Here is a 21,586-nt window from a genome sequence, read left to right as displayed (position 1 = left end):
ATAGGATGATGAGCAAGTTACTCAGGACACAGATCCAGATGGGAATCTTGCTGGCTCCATCTCTCTTCGGATCTGGGAGCCTAAAGCCTTGTTTTCAATCTGTTGTCACTCCTTCTCTGATCCGGCATTACGTTTTGAGTCATCAGATCCTAGGATCCCTAGAGCTGAGCCACTAGATCTGAAGTTTGTTTCTTCCACTGTAACGATATCTCTGATACAAATGGCTCCTACCCTCTCAGATCCTAATCATTCTCAGCGCCAAGGCATTGGATCTGAGGGACAGACCTCAACTCCGAAGCTGTTGCTTCCTCTTGGCTTCAGCTTCTGCTTCCAAGTGGATAGTTGGGAAGGGTTTGGGGTTGTCTGCTTTGAGAGCCTTGGCTCCTTGTGGTCTTTCCTTGGTCTCTCCTAGTCCTTCTGCCTTCAAAGGTGTGGAGAGGGTTTTCTCTCATCTGGGAGCAGCCTTGACTCTTTCAACATCGGATCCACCCCTTGCTCCCTCTACAGATCCTGTGCCCGAGTCTTCTCCTCCTGCCCCTCAGGGACAGCCAGCCCGAGTGAGCTTCCATCCAGATCCCACCCAAGAGCTCCCCGCCTTTTTCGATACCTCACCAGAATGTCCCACTGAGGAAGTCCCTCAGAAGAGGACTTGCAAGAGGAGACACTTAGATTAAGCACAGAATCTCTTACAGAAGACACTGATTTTAATGGAGGGGAACGGTCCCCTAGATCTCCCCTTGAAGAAGTCTCTTTTGGAAGATTCTAGAACTCCTTTGCCAGAAAGGTAGTTGGTCTTCCCAAATACCTTCCCAGGAGGAGGAGGATTTTTTGAAATCTTCAGATCTGGATCTTCTATGTCTTTGGTTACCACCCCTATGGATGAGCTTATAGACCTTGTCTACCACAGGGCATGGAAGGAACTGGACTCCATGGAACCAATTCTCAAATGCCTTGATAAAATCTTGAGTGCCCCTGCTGATAGTACTGGATTAATGGGTTCCTGTAGATGCCAGCAGTTTTGCAGCAGCCACCAAAAAGGCACTAGCTGAACAGAGCTCCTCTGTAACCCCATATAACAGAGTCTAGGGCATTGGACAAGTTTGGGAAGTGAGTATAGGCATCAGCGACATTCACTTAATTAACTGGCACATTTCACCAGATTACAGAGGGACTTGATAAGGGAACTCTCTAATTCTGCCCCAGGGTCCATGTCCACAGAGGAACAGAAGTCTTTTTCCTCATGACTTGCCACCCTACAATCCATTACAAATGTGTCCATGAGATTAATCTCACATATAGTTGAGGGTACCTCAAGGGAGGCTGGTTCAGGCATAGCCATAAGGAGATATGCCCGGATGCAATTGTGAAGAACCTTTTAAGGCATCATTCATCAGTGCTCCTTTTGATGGATCTCCCTTGTTTGGGCCCACTGTAAAAGAGACTCTTTCCTGCAGTGAACAGGATGGAAAGACCTTGTCTGCCATCAGAGTCTGGGTTTCTACCCCACAGAGTCATTTTCTCTAGGATTCAACCCAGTGGGAAGAAGATGTGGTTCCGGAAGTTTCAATGTCCTTTTCAGGAATCATGTGGAGATTTGTCCCCCAGAGGCAGGGGGGGGGGTCAACTGCAATGGTAGATGTCACCCGTGTGGCAGAAGGGGGGGTCCACAGAAACAAGGATCTCAAATTCCTTCTCAGGCAGTTCCTTTCAGTGCTCCTGAAAGGTTACCCAACTGTCCCTCACTAGAAGTAGTTGGAGGGTGTTTATCCTTGCACCTAGACACCTGGATAGCCATCACAAAAAATTCTTGGTGCACCGGATCATATCCAGAAGATACTTCATTCCCTTTTCCCAACCACTCCTAAAGAAAAGTAAATATCTCACCAATATCCCACCCATTCTGAGTTAGCTTGCAGCTATAGAAATCCAAAAGTTGTTAAATAAAAGAGCCATCCAAGAGGTCCCCTTGACCAAGGAGGATCCGGAATTTACTCAAGATTATTTTTAGTGTCAAAGAAAACAGGAGACCTGAGACCTGTAGTGGATCTCGGTTATGTAAATCATTTTGCAAAGAATTCCAAATTCCTGATGGTCACAGTGCAGTCCATTCTGACTTTCCTGCAGAAGAATGACTGGGTGTGCTCAATAGATTTTCAAGATGCATACTATCACATCAGAATAAACAGGCACTCTTGAAGGTATCTATGCTCCCGGCTCGGAGCCAGTTATTATCAGTTCAGAGCCCTACCCTTTTGTCTCATCATAGCCCCCAGGGTTCACAAAAAGCTTGGCATTGATAGCAACTCACCTCAGACTGCTCATTTTCAGAGTGTTTCTTTACTTAGACAACTGGCTCCTCACTGCATCAACCTGGCATCTGCTCGTAAAAGCCTGAGACTATTTACACAAGCTGTCTTACTCGCAGGGAATTACTGTCATTTTGGACAAATTACAACTTTAGCCACTCCAAGTCTTGGAGTTCATAAGGTCTCGGTTAGACACTGTCAGTTCTTTAACTCTTCTGCCAATAAACAGAGTTATTACACTGAAGATGCATCTCATTTTTTTTTCTTCCTTCTCCTCCAGCAAAACTTGTCCTCAGAACCGTAGTGTCGATGGTTGTTGTAATTACTTAAATTTCCACTGCACACATCCACATCAGAATTCTACAATGGACCCTAGCAGTACAGTGATCCTTTCATTAACACTCTAAGACCTACAATAAAACTGTGTCACGCTTACAGAAAGTCTCTTTTTTGGTGGATTCAGTCCGGGGAGATCAGTCAAGGGCATCCATTTATACTTCCTTCCCCAAACGTCATGTTGACTATGGATGCCTCCCAGTTGGGGTTGACGGAGTGGGCATTACTTGGGAAGGATTGTTCAAGGCATGTGGTCCCCACAAGAGACCAAATTGCATATAAGTGTCCTAGAGATGAGAGCGGTGCTTCTAGCATTGCAAGCCTTACAGAGCTTTATTCCTGTAGGGACTGTTGCAGTTCAGACACGTCAGTAGTGTGGTACATCAACAAACCGGGGGGGGCTAAATCATACCCACTTTGTCAAGAATCATTGAGAGTGTGGCAATGGACAGTGTCATCCAGCTGCTTTCTTGTGCACATACCAGGGAAATTTAAAATTTTAGCAAACAAACTCAGCAGGACAATCCTCATGCCTGATGAGTGATCTCTCAATCAGTCATTGACAACACGATCTTCCACAGATAGGGTCAGCCTTGCTGAAACCTATTTGCGTCTCCCCTCAACAAATGCTGGATTCTTTGCCCTTGTCCCTCCTCAGGAACAGTTACTGAGAGATGCTATAGTCCTTGCTTGACCCTCCATTCTTCTTTATGCTTATCCTCCACACCTGTTTCCCCAAGTTTCTTCAGAAAGCACTTCGGTTAAAGAGCACAGTAATCCTCATTGCTCCTTTTTGGCCTCGACAGATATGGTTTCCCTTCCTTTAGTCTCACCTGGTATGTTCTCCTCGCATGCTTGACCCCAGTCCAGGCCTCCTATCTCACCCGAACACTGCAGGCCTCCAATTGACTGCATGTTTTCTCTGACTCCATTGATGGCTAAACATTCCAGGCTTTTCTCCCCACTTCAAAAAATACTAATCTCATCTTATAAACTAGAAGGGTTTACAAAAGTAAATGGAAAAGGTTTTCCTTTTGGGCTCAACAGAGAAAGTTGGATCCTTTTACCACCTCACTTCCTTGATTTCCTTGTCTCTGTTTTTCAAGATGGAGCAAGTTTTTCCACTATTAAAGTTCATTTAGCAGCCATCTCCAACTGTCACATTAGAAAGAATGCTTCTTCATTAACATCATCTAAATTATGTAAGGCCTTCCTAAAGGTACCTTTTTACTCAGACCTCATGTAAAGGACCCTACTCCACCTTGGGACCTCACTATGGTTTTGCAGTCTTCTAAAAGACACTGTCCTTTTGAACCATCAGCTAAAGTAGATCTCAAGCTTCTTTCATGGAAGACTGTATTTCTAGTGACTGTAACTTCTGCAAAAGTAGTATCTGAACTCCATGCTCTGTCTTCTAAGCCACCTTATTTGCTTTTCCACAAAGACAGTTACTTTACACGCAAATCCTTCATTTTTACCAAAAGTTGCCTCTGACAGCAACTTCAACAAGTGATTAATTTGCCAGTGTTTTCCCCCAGTTTTTAAAACAAGGAAAGTACACCCTTCATCTGTTGGATGTGCATAGACAGCTTTGGTTTTACCTTCACAGAACCAAAGAATTTAGGAAAAGTGATCAATTATTTGTTTCATTCTCTAAAAACAGAATGGGAAATCTGGTTTCAAAAGTTACTTTGGCTAAATGGATAACGTATTGCATTTCCAATGTTTATTACATGAAAGGCATAAATTTGCCAAGGGTCTGTATTACATGATCGAAGAGTCAGTTCATCAAATGGCATTTTACAGTGAAAATGCCATTCAGCGAACTGTTATAGTGAGATTCACGGTACAGTGAAGATCGGAATATTTGCACTTTCCTCACTGTAGTGCGATCTTGGAGTTGGTATATATAATTAGTGAGGGGGGCCCAGCCCCCCACAATAGTGAGTGCAAGGTCTGGCATTTTCGGCCTTTAGGTTGTTCGATATTTAGACTATTCGGTGTTCTAATATAGACCCATTTGCCAGTGCATCCAAAGTCCCATTCCACCAGGTCAGTGTCTACCTCTGCTGCTTTTTGTGCTAGGGTTTCCATTAATGATGATTGTGCGGCTGCTTACATGGTCTAATACTCATACTTTTTTTTGCTCCTCTGCTGCCTCTGGTTACGAGGTTCTCCGGGATATCCTTCCATGAGGGCCACCCAAGGATTCCGTAGCTGACGACTCTGTTCCATATGTTAAGGAATGAATGAAAATGGCAACATCAGATGAAGAAGTTATGTACTCACCATAACGTTCCATCTGTGTTGTCCATTTTCATTCTTCCTCAGCCCCCCCTTCCCCCGTCCATGTCTTTGGGAGAGACCTATGGGATTTGTTGATAGGAACCATAGTTCCTGTTTGAGCTCCTGTTCTTTCAGCTATCACTTTCCTCTCATAGGATTGTTATAGCATTTTCTGGTATATAATAAATATAATAGCAGCAAACTCGATCTGAGGTATTGTAATGGTCAGGGGCATTATGGGTATTTGAGGAACTCGAGAGTTAAATCCTAGAATCTATAGAAAGTGGCTAAGTTGGATCTGAGGATCAAATAAAAAATGGACAACACAGATTGAATGTTAGTTTTTTATTGATTTATGTATTATACTTTCATCCTTGTGAGAAAAAGTAAAAATATGCTTGCTTCTTGTGAAGAGAGTTTAAATATATTCACATTAGAGATGCTGTAGCTTTATAGTAAAGCAACAACTTGAAAGCCAAAACATAGTTTGTGTCTTCATTTTGGTATGAAAATGTTTGTTTTGGCCCCTTTTTCATTTACACTGCCACAGCAGCATGTGCCTCTTCTGGTAGGGTGTACCTCCTTTGATTGTGAAGAGCTCTTATAAATTTTCCACAGAATCTGTGATCATTTTTTCCATATCCAGATTGTACCTCCCACAACTAGAAGACTTTTTAACTGCAGTCAAATGACTGTAGTAGTCACTTCCACACACAGCCTGTTCTCTTCTGAAAGATGGTCTCTTTCTGTGTAAATCTTTGAATGTTTGTTGTGATGAAAGTATGAAGAAATAATGGCGCAGTAATGTATTTCATCTTGTTACTCTAAGACACCCATACCACCTCAACAATTCATTTAAGTGAACTTTTAACAAGGAACTTGCAGTCGCTCTTTGCTTTCACACATAATGTGACTACCCCTTCCTTAGAAATAGACACTTTTCTTTGAACATCCCTGATGTTTTAATTGTGAAGAAAAGAAAGTGGAAGGAATAAAGGTAGCAGTGGTATATTTCAACATACATTCCCCTCCCTGGCAGCCCAAGTCAGTGACTAACAGCAGTTATTTAATTGCCCTTTGCTATTGCAACCAGCCTGCTAGTGTACACTTCATATGTTTTAGTGCGATGAAAAGTAACTAGTAGTCTTCGTTATTTATTGCAATCTGTTGCTCACAGACACACAATACCCCACACTGACAAGCCATAACACTGATAACTTAATGATTATGTACTTCTCCTTTGCTTTCACAAACAGCTTATCCTCTGAAAAAGAGAGGCTTTATGTGTATAGCTCTGATGCAGTGAAAGAGATAATGGTTACAGTAACGTATTTCATCTTCCTATTCTCAGACACTTATTCTGACACCCGTCAAGCCATATCAGTGATTGTTTAATCATTGATCATGTAGTTGCCCTTTGCCTTCATGCATTAATTCTACACTTATGACTGCTTTCTCTGTTCAGCTTTTTTGTGATGAGAGTAAGAGAAATAATGGACACACACTATATGTATTTCAACTTCATGCTGTCATAATGCATACAGTGTCCCTAGTCCAGCCACATTATTTAAAAGTAATCACATAGTTTCCTTTTGCTTTCACACAGACTGCCGCTCACCTTTGACCATAGGAATTACCAAGTTTTATCTGTTTGCTGCTGGATATTCTGACTGATGGCCCTATCAGCATTTTTTATTCAGCAGTGTTGTAGAGATGCAGTAGTATGCTAAAGGCAAATGTATTTTTTTCATTAAAGTTGTAGTTGCTGTAAATATCGCAGCACCTGAATTGCTTAAAATCTGTAGAATGAAAAATGTGTAACTTTACTGAGTGTAAATTTGTTTTTAGTGTTAAAGCAGCAGATCTGTTGAAACTGAAATTAAATGTTTCTCAAATGTGCAGACATGTGCAGTGTGTAGATGCATTACTGCATTTTAGCATTCTCTTTTTGGACCCAACCTCACCTCAAAAGCTAAAATGCTCAGAGAGTAGGAAAAGTCACGATCTACCTTTGAATCCAAACAGAAAAGACTACCTTGAGCTCTTAAGTAGAGAAAAGGCAGCTGTCAAGACACGCACTTCTTTACTTCTGAACCGCTCAGGTAGATTGCATCTTTGGGTTCCATTCATTTGGAATGGGAACTCACTTCATCAACAGACAAAAACTCTGGCTCATTTTCTCTGAAACTCATTTCATTGGCAACTGTTTAACGGTATAGAAAACAACTGCTAGTGTGGTTTTGAAGCTTAGGAATTATAATACAAAGTGGTGGTGCTGCGGTAGTGTTGTCGCCTCACAGTAAGACGCTGTCCGGTTCGATTCTCAGCTAGAGCGTCTTCTGCGTGGAGACATGCGTGAATGGGCGTACCTCCGTTGAAGGTTATGCGTTAGGCCTGGCAAGCCAGTGCGTAAAAATCAACCGCCAATCATTAGCGGACCGGAGTTCCGCTGTGGCGACCCCTAACCGGGAAAAGCCGAAAGACACAAACAAACTGTTGATCAGTATTTGTACTATGTTAATGCCCTCTGTTATGCTGAGCTGCCATCTCTAAACGTCTGTGTATGTGAGCCAGCAGTGATTCAGAGTGTGGGGACTGTTCCCTTTTCTTCACAGTTGTTACTGAATAGTTAGTATACTTATGGCAGGTGGTGTTGGGGGGGTGCAGGAAACTCGCCCGTGGGGGGGGGGGGACTTTTGAAGGTATATTTGACATTTTCACTGAAATGTGTTCCTTTGAAATGTAGCATCAGCAAAATGAGTTTTCAATAAAATATAGCACAGTTTCTGTTTGTTGTTGAAGTGAACTTGCAAAAAAATGACATAGTATCACATTTTTAGACAGAACTCAAATTGGATTCTATTCAGTTTGTGTAAAGAGGCAGTTGTATTTTGGACTTCTAAGTCAGAAGTATATGGAAATTCATTACATCTCTTCAACTACTGATAAGTACAGGTCCAGATAACCTGTTAGAACTTTTCTTTATGCCATCTGTTTTTAAACACTCATTTCCTTGGGCAGGGCTAAAGCTGCTTGTATATTTAATTTTACCATCTGTGGTATTGATTTATATTTATTTTATGTAAAGAATTATTTGTTTTATATGTAAATGCTTGTTACTGTTTGATTTAGTGTTTCTTTTATTGGCTTAAAATATGTATATTGGATTGGTACATTAGTAGCTGTTGTCTTTTACCTTTTGAAAAGTTGCTTCTCAGATTGTTCCTACTATTTTATGATATTCCTGTGTATTTTCAGCCTGAGGTAACATCACCATTCAGACAGTGACGGGGTGTTTTTACTGGAGATATATTAACCCCTGTCCTAGAAAGATATTGTTTGCATCTCTACATACAGAATAACTGTGTAAAGTTTCAGTTCCTTTTGGTAAGATTGCAGGGACTTAGTCTGATAAAGGTAAAATCCCTAGGGAGTCCATGATTATAACACTGATAGAAAGTTGTACAGTGGAAAGTGTGCAGCTTATTTGGGTATGGCAGGTGTTGGCTGTTACTGAGGCAGCAGTGCACATTTATCATATGCTCATAAGGCCAATAGAGCTTGTGTACCATTTGTTGCCGTCTGCAGATTTAAAGCCAGTACCATCACATATAAATTAATGACAACAGTGCAGTTTGTGCGACCATAGCCTTTATCTGTCACAAGTAAACTTGCATGAGAAACATGTTAGTGAAGATTGAAGTATCATTGGCATCTCTAGTCAGATGGCTAGAATTCACTAAGGTCATTTGCAGTGAGCAACCAAGTTCACATGCTTACCTCACATAAGTATCAGGGCAGCAATTAACCATTGCCTGTTATTTTAAAAGCAGGAAAGGTGTGAAACCGTGTTATTGCATAGTATAACATCTCACTTCTGGGTGGGATTTTTTGTTTGAAACTGTATGTTACTTTTTTTTGCGAGTACAATCAGAAAATGTACTAAATTTCAATTATACCCAGAGTGTCCTCACGGTGGGAAGTTAATTTTCTTTTAAAATTGGACTTTTAGACATTTAAAAAAAGTGTATATTGTTCTTACCATTTCCTCCGGTAATAGTATAGTTCATCACCCGTATGTAAGAAGTTAACATTTCCTTTGCTGATTTTCTGCTACACTGTTTATCACTTCTCACATACGTCCATGCCTTTGGCTCAAGTTTTGGCAGAAAATTGTTGCAAGACCAACCCACTTTCCTGATTATGAGGTAAGCAGGTAAACAAGTTTTCCTTCATAAGTTAAACATAAAATACCCATTCATGAACTGGCAGAAGTTATTTATTTCAAAAACCTGCCTACATCTTGAGAAGTGACCCTTTCTGTATTTTTGTCAGTGCTGTTACTGTTCACTGAACGTATAATTTGTGGGTGAAAAGGCTTGCAGATATTACCTTTTCTCGTTGTTGGTGGGTAACCATACATAGCCTCTGTTAATACATTGTCCTTCATGTTTTGTCAGATGTTCTGAAACCATCATGAATTTGTCTTTTGGTTAAACATTTCTGCATCCAGGGCTCAGATCAATGGTGTTAATTTATTTTTAGGCATCACATTATGTTACATTGTATTAATTGATTTATAGTTTCAGTACTTTAACAATCTATTTTTGTTTAGAATGATTCAATATATATTGTTTATTTTTTTTACAAAGAATGTACAGTTGTGTTTGATTATTTGATGGGCAGTGTATCTTATATATTCTAACTACTTATTTATAAATTGTTGGGCTGTTTAATGTGCAGTTCACTCGAGTTTATCATTATAATATACTTTTTCATCTTGTCAAGTTTATTCTCAGTTAAGTTCTGTGCCTTCATAATGTAAAACAAACTTTTCAGAAATGTCTTTAAATCTTTGCTGCAATTTTTTTTTAAAGATATTTGACTGGCAAATATTGCAGTACATCTGACCAAATTCACAGAGGGTTGTAATGCTTTCCTAATGCACTCTTTAAACACCTGCTGGACAGTAATCTTTCTAATTTTATGGCAGTAAACATGGATGTTTACTGCCATGTACTGGTTTGTAAATCTCTCCTGACCCTACTTTTATAATGTTAGTGTCTGAACTAATTGACTGTCATTTATAGGCATATGTTTTGATTTAATTTGCATATGTATTCCTTTAATGCAGTTATGTGTGTTTTGTTTGTGTGGGTGAATGCATATGGATTGCAACTGTGAACCTGTTAGAAAATGACATTTGTAGCCTTGGGTTCTAACCTAGTCACTACTTTTGTTATTAGAGAGAGAAAAATCAGGACATAATCCTCAGCAGAAGCATAGAAATGAGTATTTATATAAACAAGTGTTTACTCTTCCTTAGATTCCATGTACTACTGTACATATTGTTATAACCATTCTGGTCTTGCAGATGCACATTAACTAAGGAAGTAATCTGTTAGATGATTTTAATTCCCAAATCATTTGGTGAAATGTATTTGCTTATTTTACATCCCTTGCAGGACCTGCCTGATGGATTCTCTATGAGTGCCCCATCAGCTCATTCATTAATTCTTCCAGGTGTGTTTGTCAGGCATACATTCATTTCTGTTTCTGGGTCTGATTGTTCCATTTCTTCTGCTAGAGCCAAAAACTAGATTTTAGGGAGCAGGACAATTTAATGATCCCTTGGGGGTCCTCACTCCATCCATCCTAATCACTTTTCTTAGGCAGTCAGCATACCCATAGCTCTCGCCCACATCATCCCTGACTCCACAGTGCATGCTCTGCTTAACTGTGCAAGCCTAACCTGGCCTTTTCAGACCTTTCAGTAGCCATCACTTTTGTGACAGGCTTGGTTACTTCCCTTCCCTCAGGATAGACAAACTGGTATCAGTCACTCTAGCCCATCCTTCCTTGGCCAGCCCCTGTAGTGCCTTTGCCACTAATCAAACACTGATCACTTGGGTCATAGTCAGGGTTTTTATTTTCTCTTCGTTTCAGGACCAAGGAATTTGGTGAAATTATTTTGGAAATTTCTCAATGATATGCTTTCAGTATTAGTGACCCTGAAAGTATGTAGCTCAGGAGCTTTGTGTAAATCTTTTTTTTTTTTTTTCTTGTGGAAAGGTTACAGTATTATTAAAACTCAGAAATGTCAGCTTTCATTTTTCTGCAGTAAGTCTGAGGTTATGTACTGATGCAGACAATAAAACAATCCTGTTTTTGAACTTGCTGCAGTAAAACTAATGTCATAACGAAAACATGCTAGTATTTATATTTGTGTACTCTAGTCTTGAGAGAGGAAGAAAAATATTTTCTATAATTTAATGAGGGAATAGTTTTTGCAACAGATGTGTTATGTTGTTAGAAGAAATAAAGAAAAAAAGATTTAACAGCATTGTCTGTTTGCTTCCCAAAGCCACAGTGTAAATAGAATTAACATAGTACTCACAGTAGTAATATGAGAAATAATGCTTCATTATCTATCTAACATTGTTTTCTCTTTTCCTTTTCTTCCCTTCACATTTATGTTATGTCATTGTTTTGGTTTGTTGATTCTTCTGATCATACACATACTCATCCTTCTACTGCCCCTCCACATTTTCCATTTCATTTTACTCAACCACCCTTAGCTTGGCAAGGCACTGACCTGATGCATAATCACGTGTTGGCTGATGATGACCAATCAAGTCTAGATTCCTTGGGTCGTCGCAGTAGTCTTTCCCGCATGGAGCCTTCAGATCTTTCGGAAGATTCTGACTATGACAGTATATGGACAGCTCATAGTTACAGAATGGGGTCTACATCTCGTAAGAGCTGCTGCTCATATATATCTCACCAGAACTAATGCATTCCCTAACTATTCTTTAACAAATACTTGTCTGACTGTTCACTGTTTCCTTGATGTCTTTTTACTGTTTCTTGTATCTCTAATGTGATATTCCAACATTGTATAGTATGTAGTATTCCACTGTGGTCTTGGAAGTTGTTTGTACATTGTACTGATCTTGGTTTATATGTGTGGATGCATAATGCATTTTTCTGTGTGTGGATGTGTGCGCGCGTTTGTAAAGGTCCATTTATGTTCTAAAAAGAAAAAGTATTTTGTATAGTTCTTCACTGAAATAGTGGCTGTAGCTAACTGATGTGCCCCTCAGCATGGGCATTTTAGTGCCAATTTCATTTTATGATACTGCAGTGTTCAAAATGTTTTTATTAAATTGTTAATTTCATGAAGTCAGTACAAGCAATATTGGATGGTAATACCTTATAGCAGAATTATAGATATATCTATTAAATGTCTTTAATAAAACAGCTAATTAGAAGCAAACACATGGAACCTAGATTGAAAAATACTGTGATAAATTTGACACCCTGATTATTATTCTAGATCTAACCACTATAAACGGCATGTATTGGCTGTTGGTATCTGTTATTACATATATTAAGTACTTCAGTTGGGTTAGATTTTATTGTTACCAGGTTACAGTGAAACTGCAGAGCACTAATGTTGCCAGCTGTTCTTTGTTCTTTACCTTACAGCTACTGTGTGCAGTGCAAAATGCAGAAAATATACTGGGCCATTTAAACTCTTACATTATGTAGGAATTGCAGTATTGCTTCTGGTTTAGGTAGTGTTTTTTTTTAGGCTGGACTGTACACATTGAGAATGTAAAAGCCAGTTGTCACACCAGAGCCAGTTGCTGCCAGAAACTGTGTCTGTGTGTGCGCGTGTGTGTCAAAATATGGCTTTTTGTGATAGTCAATAGGCAACTGTTAGTTGGTCCCGTAAGTAGCAATTTGAAAATCCTGACATGAACTCCATATTGCAATGGGCAGTCAGGCTGTTTAACAGAAAATTTAAGAGTTCTTCTCTATTACAAAATATATAATTTTATTCTTTAACAAAGCATATAACTTGAGCATGTATTTTGACATTCTAAGTGTAATGTTATTGAAAGGATAAGGATTTGTTTGATTTTTTTGTTTCAATCTCTGTATGCTGAATCAAGTAATGTGTTGGCAGTGGAAGGCTTTTCTCTTTCTCGCTCGTTATCTCTCTCTAAGAAGGGGCTTTGTTATTCTTTGCAATATCTGAAAATGCTAAATATTCATTTGAGTTTTATAAATGTTAATGTATACCCTCAGATGTATGCCAGCAGGGTAGTGTGTTCCATAATGCCAGCTGAAATTCTTACCAGACTGTGCATTTGCAGGCTAACCATTAATTTTAACACTTTAAATATTAAAATGATGATTTTGTGTATACCTTCGACCTCTTAAACTGCAAGTCTCATTAATGAATTATGACTAGATATTTTTCTGTATTGAAAGCTTTAAAGAGATGCAAACTCTAATTTGTTGCTTGATGTCAATTTTTAGTAAAAGCTACAGGTTTCTGTTTTCATTTTAAATTTTATCAGAAAAAGCTGGAGTTGCACCAGCTAGATTGCCCTTAAGTATGATAGAAAAGGGAGGAGAATATTGAGAGAGTTTTAATTATGAACATTTCAGCATTCTTAAGCAGATAAATGTGTATTTTCAAAAGAGAAAGAATGCACTGTATTTGAAAGGACATCTCCATGCATGTCAAAGTTTTCTCATCATATAGTATTTTCCTTTTAAATCAGTGTCTGGAGCACCTAGTGGTGAACCTTTTGGGCGCTGCTTGTCAAAAATTCAGAAGATGCCTAACTTGACTCTGTTGGCGTGCCCCCCCCAAATAAAAATAAATAAATAAATTTAAATTAAATAAATAATAAAACAGCATAACTCTCAATACATCTGGGATAAATCTCAACAGAATCAGGGACAAATGTAGAAATGAGAGACATGGACACTGAAACTACTAGTACTATTAATTTGAGACACTGACAAAAAAATGAACATGAATCAATATACAAAGTAAAATAAGTCTATAAATCTAATTATTGTCATTATTAAGTGTAGTTTTAGGAGGGATTAAGAAGGACAGTTGAAAGGAATGTAAAAGAGCACACGCTTAGAAATGCAGACTACTTGCCCTTTGTGCAAGTGTAACCATGAAGAGAAAACAATGTCAGCACTGCCCTTTGCAGACTGTTATCGAAACAGTATATCAAAATAGTCTTTGAGGTTAATAACTTCCTTACCTCTGCAGCAGTGCTGTGAACTGGCTCCTGGCACAAGATAATTCAATGCACTTCACATGAGCAACAAATGCAAAAGCAGTTTCTTTGGTAACTCAGGTATTGGTGAATGTTGGTGTGTCACCCAAAACGTCATGGCGTGTCACCTTTGACACATGTCATAGGTTCGCCATCATTGACCTAGTATAAAGTAGTACTGTCATTTATATTCCCTAATGCCATTTCTTTGCACAGCAGTATGACTAATCTGATTATTTCTTTTTGCTAGTTGCCTTGTAATCTGTAGCATCATGTAGGCCAACAGAGAAAGCTACATCTCAGATTTTTACAGCTGTAGAAAAGAAAAAAAAATAGTAACTAAGCGTGTCACTGATTCTATCTTATATGGTCAATAAAAAAGTTTTAAACGTAGGTACTGAGGGCAATTTTTTTTTTTGTGTGTGGGGGATCCAGCAACAATTTTGCACCTTAGAAAGAAAGAAAATGAAAATGTGGCTTTGAAGTGCAGTTCTAGTACTGAATAAGCTACTCTTTCACACCTTACTTTCAGGTGTGACTTGTCATACTAAATAATAGATGGATGCTGACAAACATACAGTGTCATTGCAGATGACATGTTGTACTCTTGCCAGAGTCAGTCAAAAATTAGGAACTCAAAGTACTCTTATTCCAAGTTTGTGGAGCTATAGTCCTACACTTGATACTTCAGTGCAATTTATGTCCTATAACCATATTTTTAAAATTAAGTAGCACAGAATAGTCCAATCAGTCATTTGGGAAATAATACTATAAGAGTGATACAGGGATATTAATACTGCAAAAAAATCAAGATGAGATGAAAAACATGTTTGTTTATTTTCATAGTTAAGTACTAGGCTAGCTGTCCTTGTGGGCCATTTTAAGCCTAGCCAGTTTCCCTTTTGGTGCTTGAATTAATCTATCCCATTTCATGTTGGATTGAATTTGCCCATCCCATGGCCAATAATTATATATCACTACTTGTGAGAATACATTTATTTATTTATGTGTATGTATGTATGCATGTACGTATGTATTTATTTTCATCTTTTGCTGTGGTTGAGCTTCAAGCATAAAAGAAGCTTTGTAGGTTTTTGGGGTATGTTGTAGCATGAATTTATTTTAAATGTTTTTTTAGTGATGAGATGCCAAAATGTAGTAGAGGTAACTGGTTGTGTGCTTTTTTTTCCCCTTCAGAAATGATTATCTGCATTCTGCTTGTCAGACCTGCTCATGACAGAGAATATGAATCCATGCATTACTTTTAATCTACAAACGAAAGCAGGAACAAATACATTATCTTGCTGTGTTATTGTAGGAGAATACAGTTTTTATGTAACACGAGGGAGCCTTTGCTAATTCTCTTTCCTGGGTATTGGTAACTTTAAAATTTTAGTCATATTTAAAGAGGCTGTACACAACTTTTGGAGGCAGTTTAACTGTTAAAAATTGATATAGTTCAAGTTAACATACAGCTTATTCATTTTTACCTTCAGAAAATATTTAGAATCTGTGTCAATCTTGTCTGAACCAGGTTTCAGTTTCAGGGTGGTTTTAAGTCATCTGTTATTGATAAGTACATTGTTTTGTTTTGGACCCTTTTCAGCTGTGACCTAGGCCTTAGAACCAGGGGGAGATGCATTGTATATGAGCAGTTTAGTTTAGCCATTAAGTAACATGTGATGTTCATTAGATCACTGCTGATACCTGGGGAGTATTCTGCCAGGGAAACAGTATGTCAAGCCAGTTTACAAAAGTTTTGACTACTTCCTCTTGTGCTTTACATCCAGCCTATCACCTATGCAAGAGACTGTGTGCTGTTATGTAAGGGGCATATGGGTGTGAAAATTGTCAGAACTTGCTTGCTGCCATATTATGAAGGAATGCTAGTCCTCTTATCTGTATGGCCTGTGCAGCAAGACTCTCTGTAAGGATACTCCTATTGAGTGCTTGTTTTGTTCAGAACCTGAACATAATTTTAAGGAGTGTTCTGTCTGTAAGTCCTTTATCCCAAAAACTGTTAGCAGTCATTTCACTTCAGTTAACATTTGCCTTGAGGATAAGAGGCTTAAAGAATTGGCATGAATAAAGATGGTCTCTGAGTTGTTGCTCCTGGATGTCCCTTAGCAGCTGTGTAAGGAACTTAAGCCTAAGGAGTCACAATTTCTGTTGTCTTTTCAGTGTTGGATGTCTCTGTCAAGGTACATAGTAAGCTCGCAGACTACTTAACATATTTCCCTGCTCCTGCTGTCAAGACCCTTCTAAACGCCAATAAGCTGCAAGGTTTACGGCTGCCTATCCTACTGACAAGAAGACAGTCATTAAGGCCATGAAGGGAGAAAACCAGATAGTTATTTCTGAGGGACCAAATGGTGTACCACAGGTTCTCATTCAAGAGTGCATCGTAGATACCCCTATTAAGTTACATCAGAAGTCTGCCTGTCCTTGTTTCATTTCTGCAGATACTGCCAAAAAGAGGAGACAGAAGAAGAAGCATTTCCACTTCTGTTGTTCCTTCTCCTCCTGATCAGCAACAAGAGTGGTACAGCTTTTCCTGACTACCTTTAAAGCCTTAATATTTCTGAAGCTTCCTCAGTTTTTCTATCATCCTCCTCCTTCCATTCATCAGAAAAGGAAGAAAGACACCCTACTTAAGGTGAGAGATCTTCAGATGCTGATATTGGGTCCTTGGCTTATTCTTCCCAGATCCTGTCTCCTACAGGATTTGAGTCAGCAGATGAAGGTACTCTGTCTCCTGACTCTCCTTTGGGAGACCTGTCTTTTGGTGACACCATTCTGAAATTGATGCAGCAGTTCACCTGGGAAGGGAAGAAAGTTTCAGGCATTCAAAAAATATATTATGAGTTTTTGATCAAGGATGACACTAAGCATTCAACTATTCCTTCTGTGTAATATGCCTTCTTGTTTGATCTGTAGCACCCAAGTCACAGCCATCTGCACCTAAAAAAGTGGATAGGTTTTAAGTGCTGGATTCTCAAAAATAATCCCTCTTCTGACCCAGCTGTGATTTCAGTGGAACCTGATAAGGACTCTAAACTTTTGCCATCTACTAATGCACTACCAAATGATAAAGACAGTAGCATTACAGATAGGGATGGAAATAAAGTGTACACCTCTACTGCTCTTTCTTTCCATGCTATAAATTACCAGACCCATTTGACTAGATACATGTTGGTTATTTATGACATTTTATTTACTGCTGTTTGATAACTGGGTGAGTGAGCTAGTCTACTGATCCTTTTCAGTCATGACATGAATAAGATTATTTCTGATTTCCCTGACTGTAATAGTAATGCTTTACAGAATATGCACATTTCAGCTACACAAGTAGCAAGGTAGTCATTGAAGTGTGGCAGCAATGCTGCTGATACCTCTTCCACAGCAGCAGCAACTGGATCTGTTCTTTGGAGGTATTATTGACTTTGTCTGTAGTCCTTAATAGGTGATGATAAGACTAAGCTTTATATGCTGGTGGAGACAAGGACAGTCTGTCAATACCATCTTCAACTAGAAGTTTCCAAATATGGCAAAAAGGAGGAAAATTAGCCAGGACTTCAGACAGCTTTTCTCTCTCTCCACCACAGAGTTCTAGTGAAGTTCTCTCCAAAGTTGGTTCATTTTTCCATAAAACCCAAAAATCCTAGCAAATGGGGAAATAATTTCTGCAAGAAAAAGTGTCAGGGAAAACCTAAAACACACTTTGTTTGGTGATAAAAGCTCAAATTACAACTGTCTTCTTACCTGCATCTTAGCCAACCCCCCCTCCCCCCACCAGCACCACCACCATTCATGCAGAAATACTTTGTGTGCATTTATCTTTGGAGAATGTTAATCAGATACCAGTGTTCTGAACATCATTCAAAATGGGTACAGACTTATCTGAAATTCTCCTCCCATGCCATTTGGCATCCCAGAGTATTCCCTAGCTAAAAACATCTGGTTATTCCACCAGGGAGATAATTTAATCAGTTCGTGCTTACCAAAAGAGAAAGGTGTTTTAGTCCAGGCTTTTCCTTGTACCAAGAAAAGATGGGAAAGTCAGACCCATTTTAGATTTATCCACCCAAAATATGTTTCTCAAAAATCCAAAATTCAGAGCATTATCTCTGCAAAGCTTATTTTCTCTGATTTTTCTACAGACTTATTTTATTACCTTGGATCTAAAGGATGCATGCCTTCACATCCCTGTGCATCCAAATCACAGAAAGCTCTTGAGATAATATTTTCTTTAATTTTCTGCTTTGCGCTTTGGTCTCTGTACAGATCAGAGTATTTTCACAAAACGCCTAGCCCCTGTGCTAGCATTCTGCACACTGAGGCTATCCACGTCTACCCTTACTTAAATGATCTTTTGATACAGTCTACTTCAGTTCAGAAAGCTCTTGGGAACTTACAGTTTGTAGCCAGTCTTCTCTATCTAGGCTTCACTCTAAACTTGAAAGAAATTCTGCATGCCTGAATTGATGTTTTATATGTGTAGTTATAGACTGAACATCAAAAAATTAATCCAGCAAGACAGAGAGACTCCAAAATGGCCAGTTTCAATAAAAAAAACTTTTATTGTCCACCACAATTGCTTTCACAGACTAAGCTGCTTCTTCAGGTAATGTTTATCAAACTAAAAAACTCAGTTTAAATACCATATACTACCTCCCTTGATTAATCATGTGACATCAGGGTACTCAAATTATTTAAACAAACAGTCTCATAAAAGCACCTAAGTACAGAAATCATATTAATTTAATAAAAATGCATATGTAACAAGTGTATATATATATACATATATATATATATATATATATATATATATATATATACATATGTATAAAACAATAAAAATACAATAATACAAAAGCAACAAACATTCAACGTCTTAGGTTCCTAGATTTCAGCTTAGGTTTTATAGGGACCACATCATTGAGTCAATTTTCCAGTTTTTTTATTGAAACTGGCCACTTGGAGTCCCTCTGTCTTGCTGGATTAATTTTTTGTTTTTCTTTACTGGGACTTCTTTACCAGAAAGGGTTGGTATTTGCGTTTGTTCTGTAGATTGAACATCAATGTACCTTCCTGATGGGCTTTGACTGTGTTCATTTAATCAAAATACTTAAAAGATCCAATGCTTGGGCATTTCTTTTTTTGTACCAACAAACTGTTGAAAGTATAACTTATAACAATACGGCCCTCAACTGCTTGTCCCATCTGTTTGTTTTCCATCCACTTTGGCTAAAGCTAGGCTCTGAAAGAGTGTTGAGTAGGGTGGACCCTCTGATGACTTTATCTTCATTTTCAGTGATGGTCATGTGGCCCACTGTAATTGTTATTTTGGAAATGAATTGTATGGGATGCAGGCTCAGCATATGCCTGCATAGGTTAAACTGGAAGGTCCTGGATGCCCACTTTGGGAGGGCAGCTTATTTTTAACCAGTCCACCACAGGTCTTTGTACCCTTTGACAGCAGTTATAACACTTCTCTTTCTGGTCATTGGTATTCTTCTAAGTCTGGCTTTTGTCTGCAAAGAGGGTATTGAAGTACAATGCTGTCTTTGCCCCTTATGTCATGCCTTAGTCATCCAGGAGGGTATGCAGGGCAGCAATTTTTCATGGTCACCCCCATCTTTGAGAACCAGCATAAAGGACCTGCAGATACTAGATATGTTCTCTCTTAAAGTCCTGGCTCTCCCTATTTTTTTATTTTCCTAGAAAGAAAAAATAATAAAAATATGCCAAGCATGGAAAGCTAGATGTAACTCTGCTTTTTTCATTAAGTCAAAGTAGTTGTTGAGTAACAATTGTTTGTCAGTAGATTCAAATGATAGTTGAAATCACTTAACATTTTATATTCCAGAATTAGACCTCCTCAAAACCAAATAACACAATGACGTTACTATAGCAAACCATTCAAATCTGGTGATTCATATATGCTAGTATTCCATTTGCATTTTATTGTATTAACTTTTGATCTAGAGCTGTTGGGGCAGACCTAAATTCTACAGTCAGAGAAAGACTGTAGAGGCTGTCTTTTTCTCCAAGCAGAGCTCAGGGTTTTAATCCACCCTTTTTAAAATACAGAAGGTGACGAACAAGTCTTGAACCATCCTGGACCTCAAAGATGTTAACTAACACATCTGCATTGTGGGATCCACACAAGAAATCCTTCAGTTCATTATGTGCAAATATAACCTTAAGTAAAGAATGTTGCCATTTGAGCTTTCTTTGGAGCCCATAGTCTTTACCAAAGTGTTGCCCCTTGTGGCCAAACACTTCCAGAAGAAATATTGTCATGTATTCCCTTACATGGATGATTAACTCATAGTTTTGTCCTGATTGCTTATCCAGTGATTTCCTGAAGTTGTTCTTGCAATGGGCAGTTTCTTGGGTTTTGTTCCCAGAGCTTAAAGTGGTGGTCTGTCTTCATTCTTCTCAGGATTGCCTTTATAGGTACAAAGCTGACAAACTCCAGTGGTCAGTCATTTGAGGATCAAATTCAGAGTGAGATCCTTGATGCTAGATATAATGACTGCATTTTTCCCATAAAAGTTGATGTATGAGAGGGCCCTCCCTGATGGTTTTGGAATAATCTTCCATCATCCCTGGCCTTCCAGCCTCTAGTTTTGGAGTTCTGTACAAGTCAGGCAAGTACATACTTGAGTATGTAAAATAATTAAATAAATAAATATTGTGTATTAACAATGTAAGTGTGAAGTATTCATTTTTATTTCTTGATTTGCAGGACAGTGGTACTTAATGGTTAGGGTAAAAAAACTATTCCAGCTCAGGAAACAGTTTGTCTTGAAGCAGGCATGCCATTATCCATGAGAATAGGAGTTTTAAGCTTTTTTCTTCACAAATTCCATTTGTTGATGTATTTGACCTCAGACCCTTCAAGGAGGAGTCTTCTGTGGATCAGCTGATATAATAATATATTTGAACATATCTATTATTTTACTGCTATTAAAACTAGTTTATTCAGCTAATCTACTTAAAGAAGTGGTATATACTATGTTACAGCTTGTGATGCACAGAATGCCCATTAGCAGATTTAACAAGATATAGTTTGTGCACTTCAGCAGTAGGATTGGTCGTGATTGTTGGCACCTTTAAGATATTCCCATAGTCAGATTTCGCAATCTGCCTTCATGATGTTTTGTGTCTCCTATCTGTCCAGCTCTCATTTGCTGCATCTGCTGCTTGCATTGAGAGATGATCCATGGCTCTTTGGATAATTCTTAAGCATTGATTAGCTCTTTGGCTAATTCTTAAGCATTGATTAAGGTGCATTTTTTTCTGTCCAGTTTATAACCCATTTCATGTCGTATCTATCACTTGCATAGATCAGTGATCCAGGATATTTAACTATTTCTTAATGAGTGTTTTTGGATGTATTCTCTCATTTTTTTCCAGCAGATGAAGACATCTCCAGTCAGATCTTTCCTTTTTATCAGCACTCTGTTATTTATGTCTCTCTTGTAGTCTAGTCAGTGCCCTTTGCTCCTGTCAGGTTGTCATTTTGTTTGTGTGTTATTGCTCCTTCACTTGGCTTTT

At 38.6% G+C, this 21,586-nt stretch overlaps 1 protein-coding gene across 4 annotated transcripts in view; it reads left to right on the top strand.

Annotated features, from left to right (window-relative positions):
* Positions 1-21,586, top strand: part of ARHGEF7 (Rho guanine nucleotide exchange factor 7) — a 2,881,265-nt gene that overhangs the window by 2,583,013 nt on the left and 276,666 nt on the right. Inside the window, exon 19 of one of the 4 annotated variants that reach the window (XM_044072654.1) lies at positions 11,507-11,683. The exons of the other annotated variants lie outside the window; for them this stretch is intronic. Coding sequence (XP_043928589.1) covers positions 11,507-11,683 — 177 coding nt within the window. The remainder of the gene's footprint in view (positions 1-11,506; positions 11,684-21,586) is intronic. 4 annotated transcript variants of the gene reach the window in all.

The sequence above is a fragment of the Protopterus annectens genome, chromosome 5.part0 (genome assembly GCF_019279795.1).
Source record: "Protopterus annectens isolate FY-2018-M chromosome 5.part0, PAN1.0, whole genome shotgun sequence".
In the NCBI taxonomy this organism is placed as follows: domain Eukaryota; kingdom Metazoa; phylum Chordata; order Ceratodontiformes; family Protopteridae; genus Protopterus; species Protopterus annectens.
The sequence above is the reverse complement of the archived record's forward strand: the minus strand, read 5'-3'. Positions and strand labels throughout refer to the sequence as shown.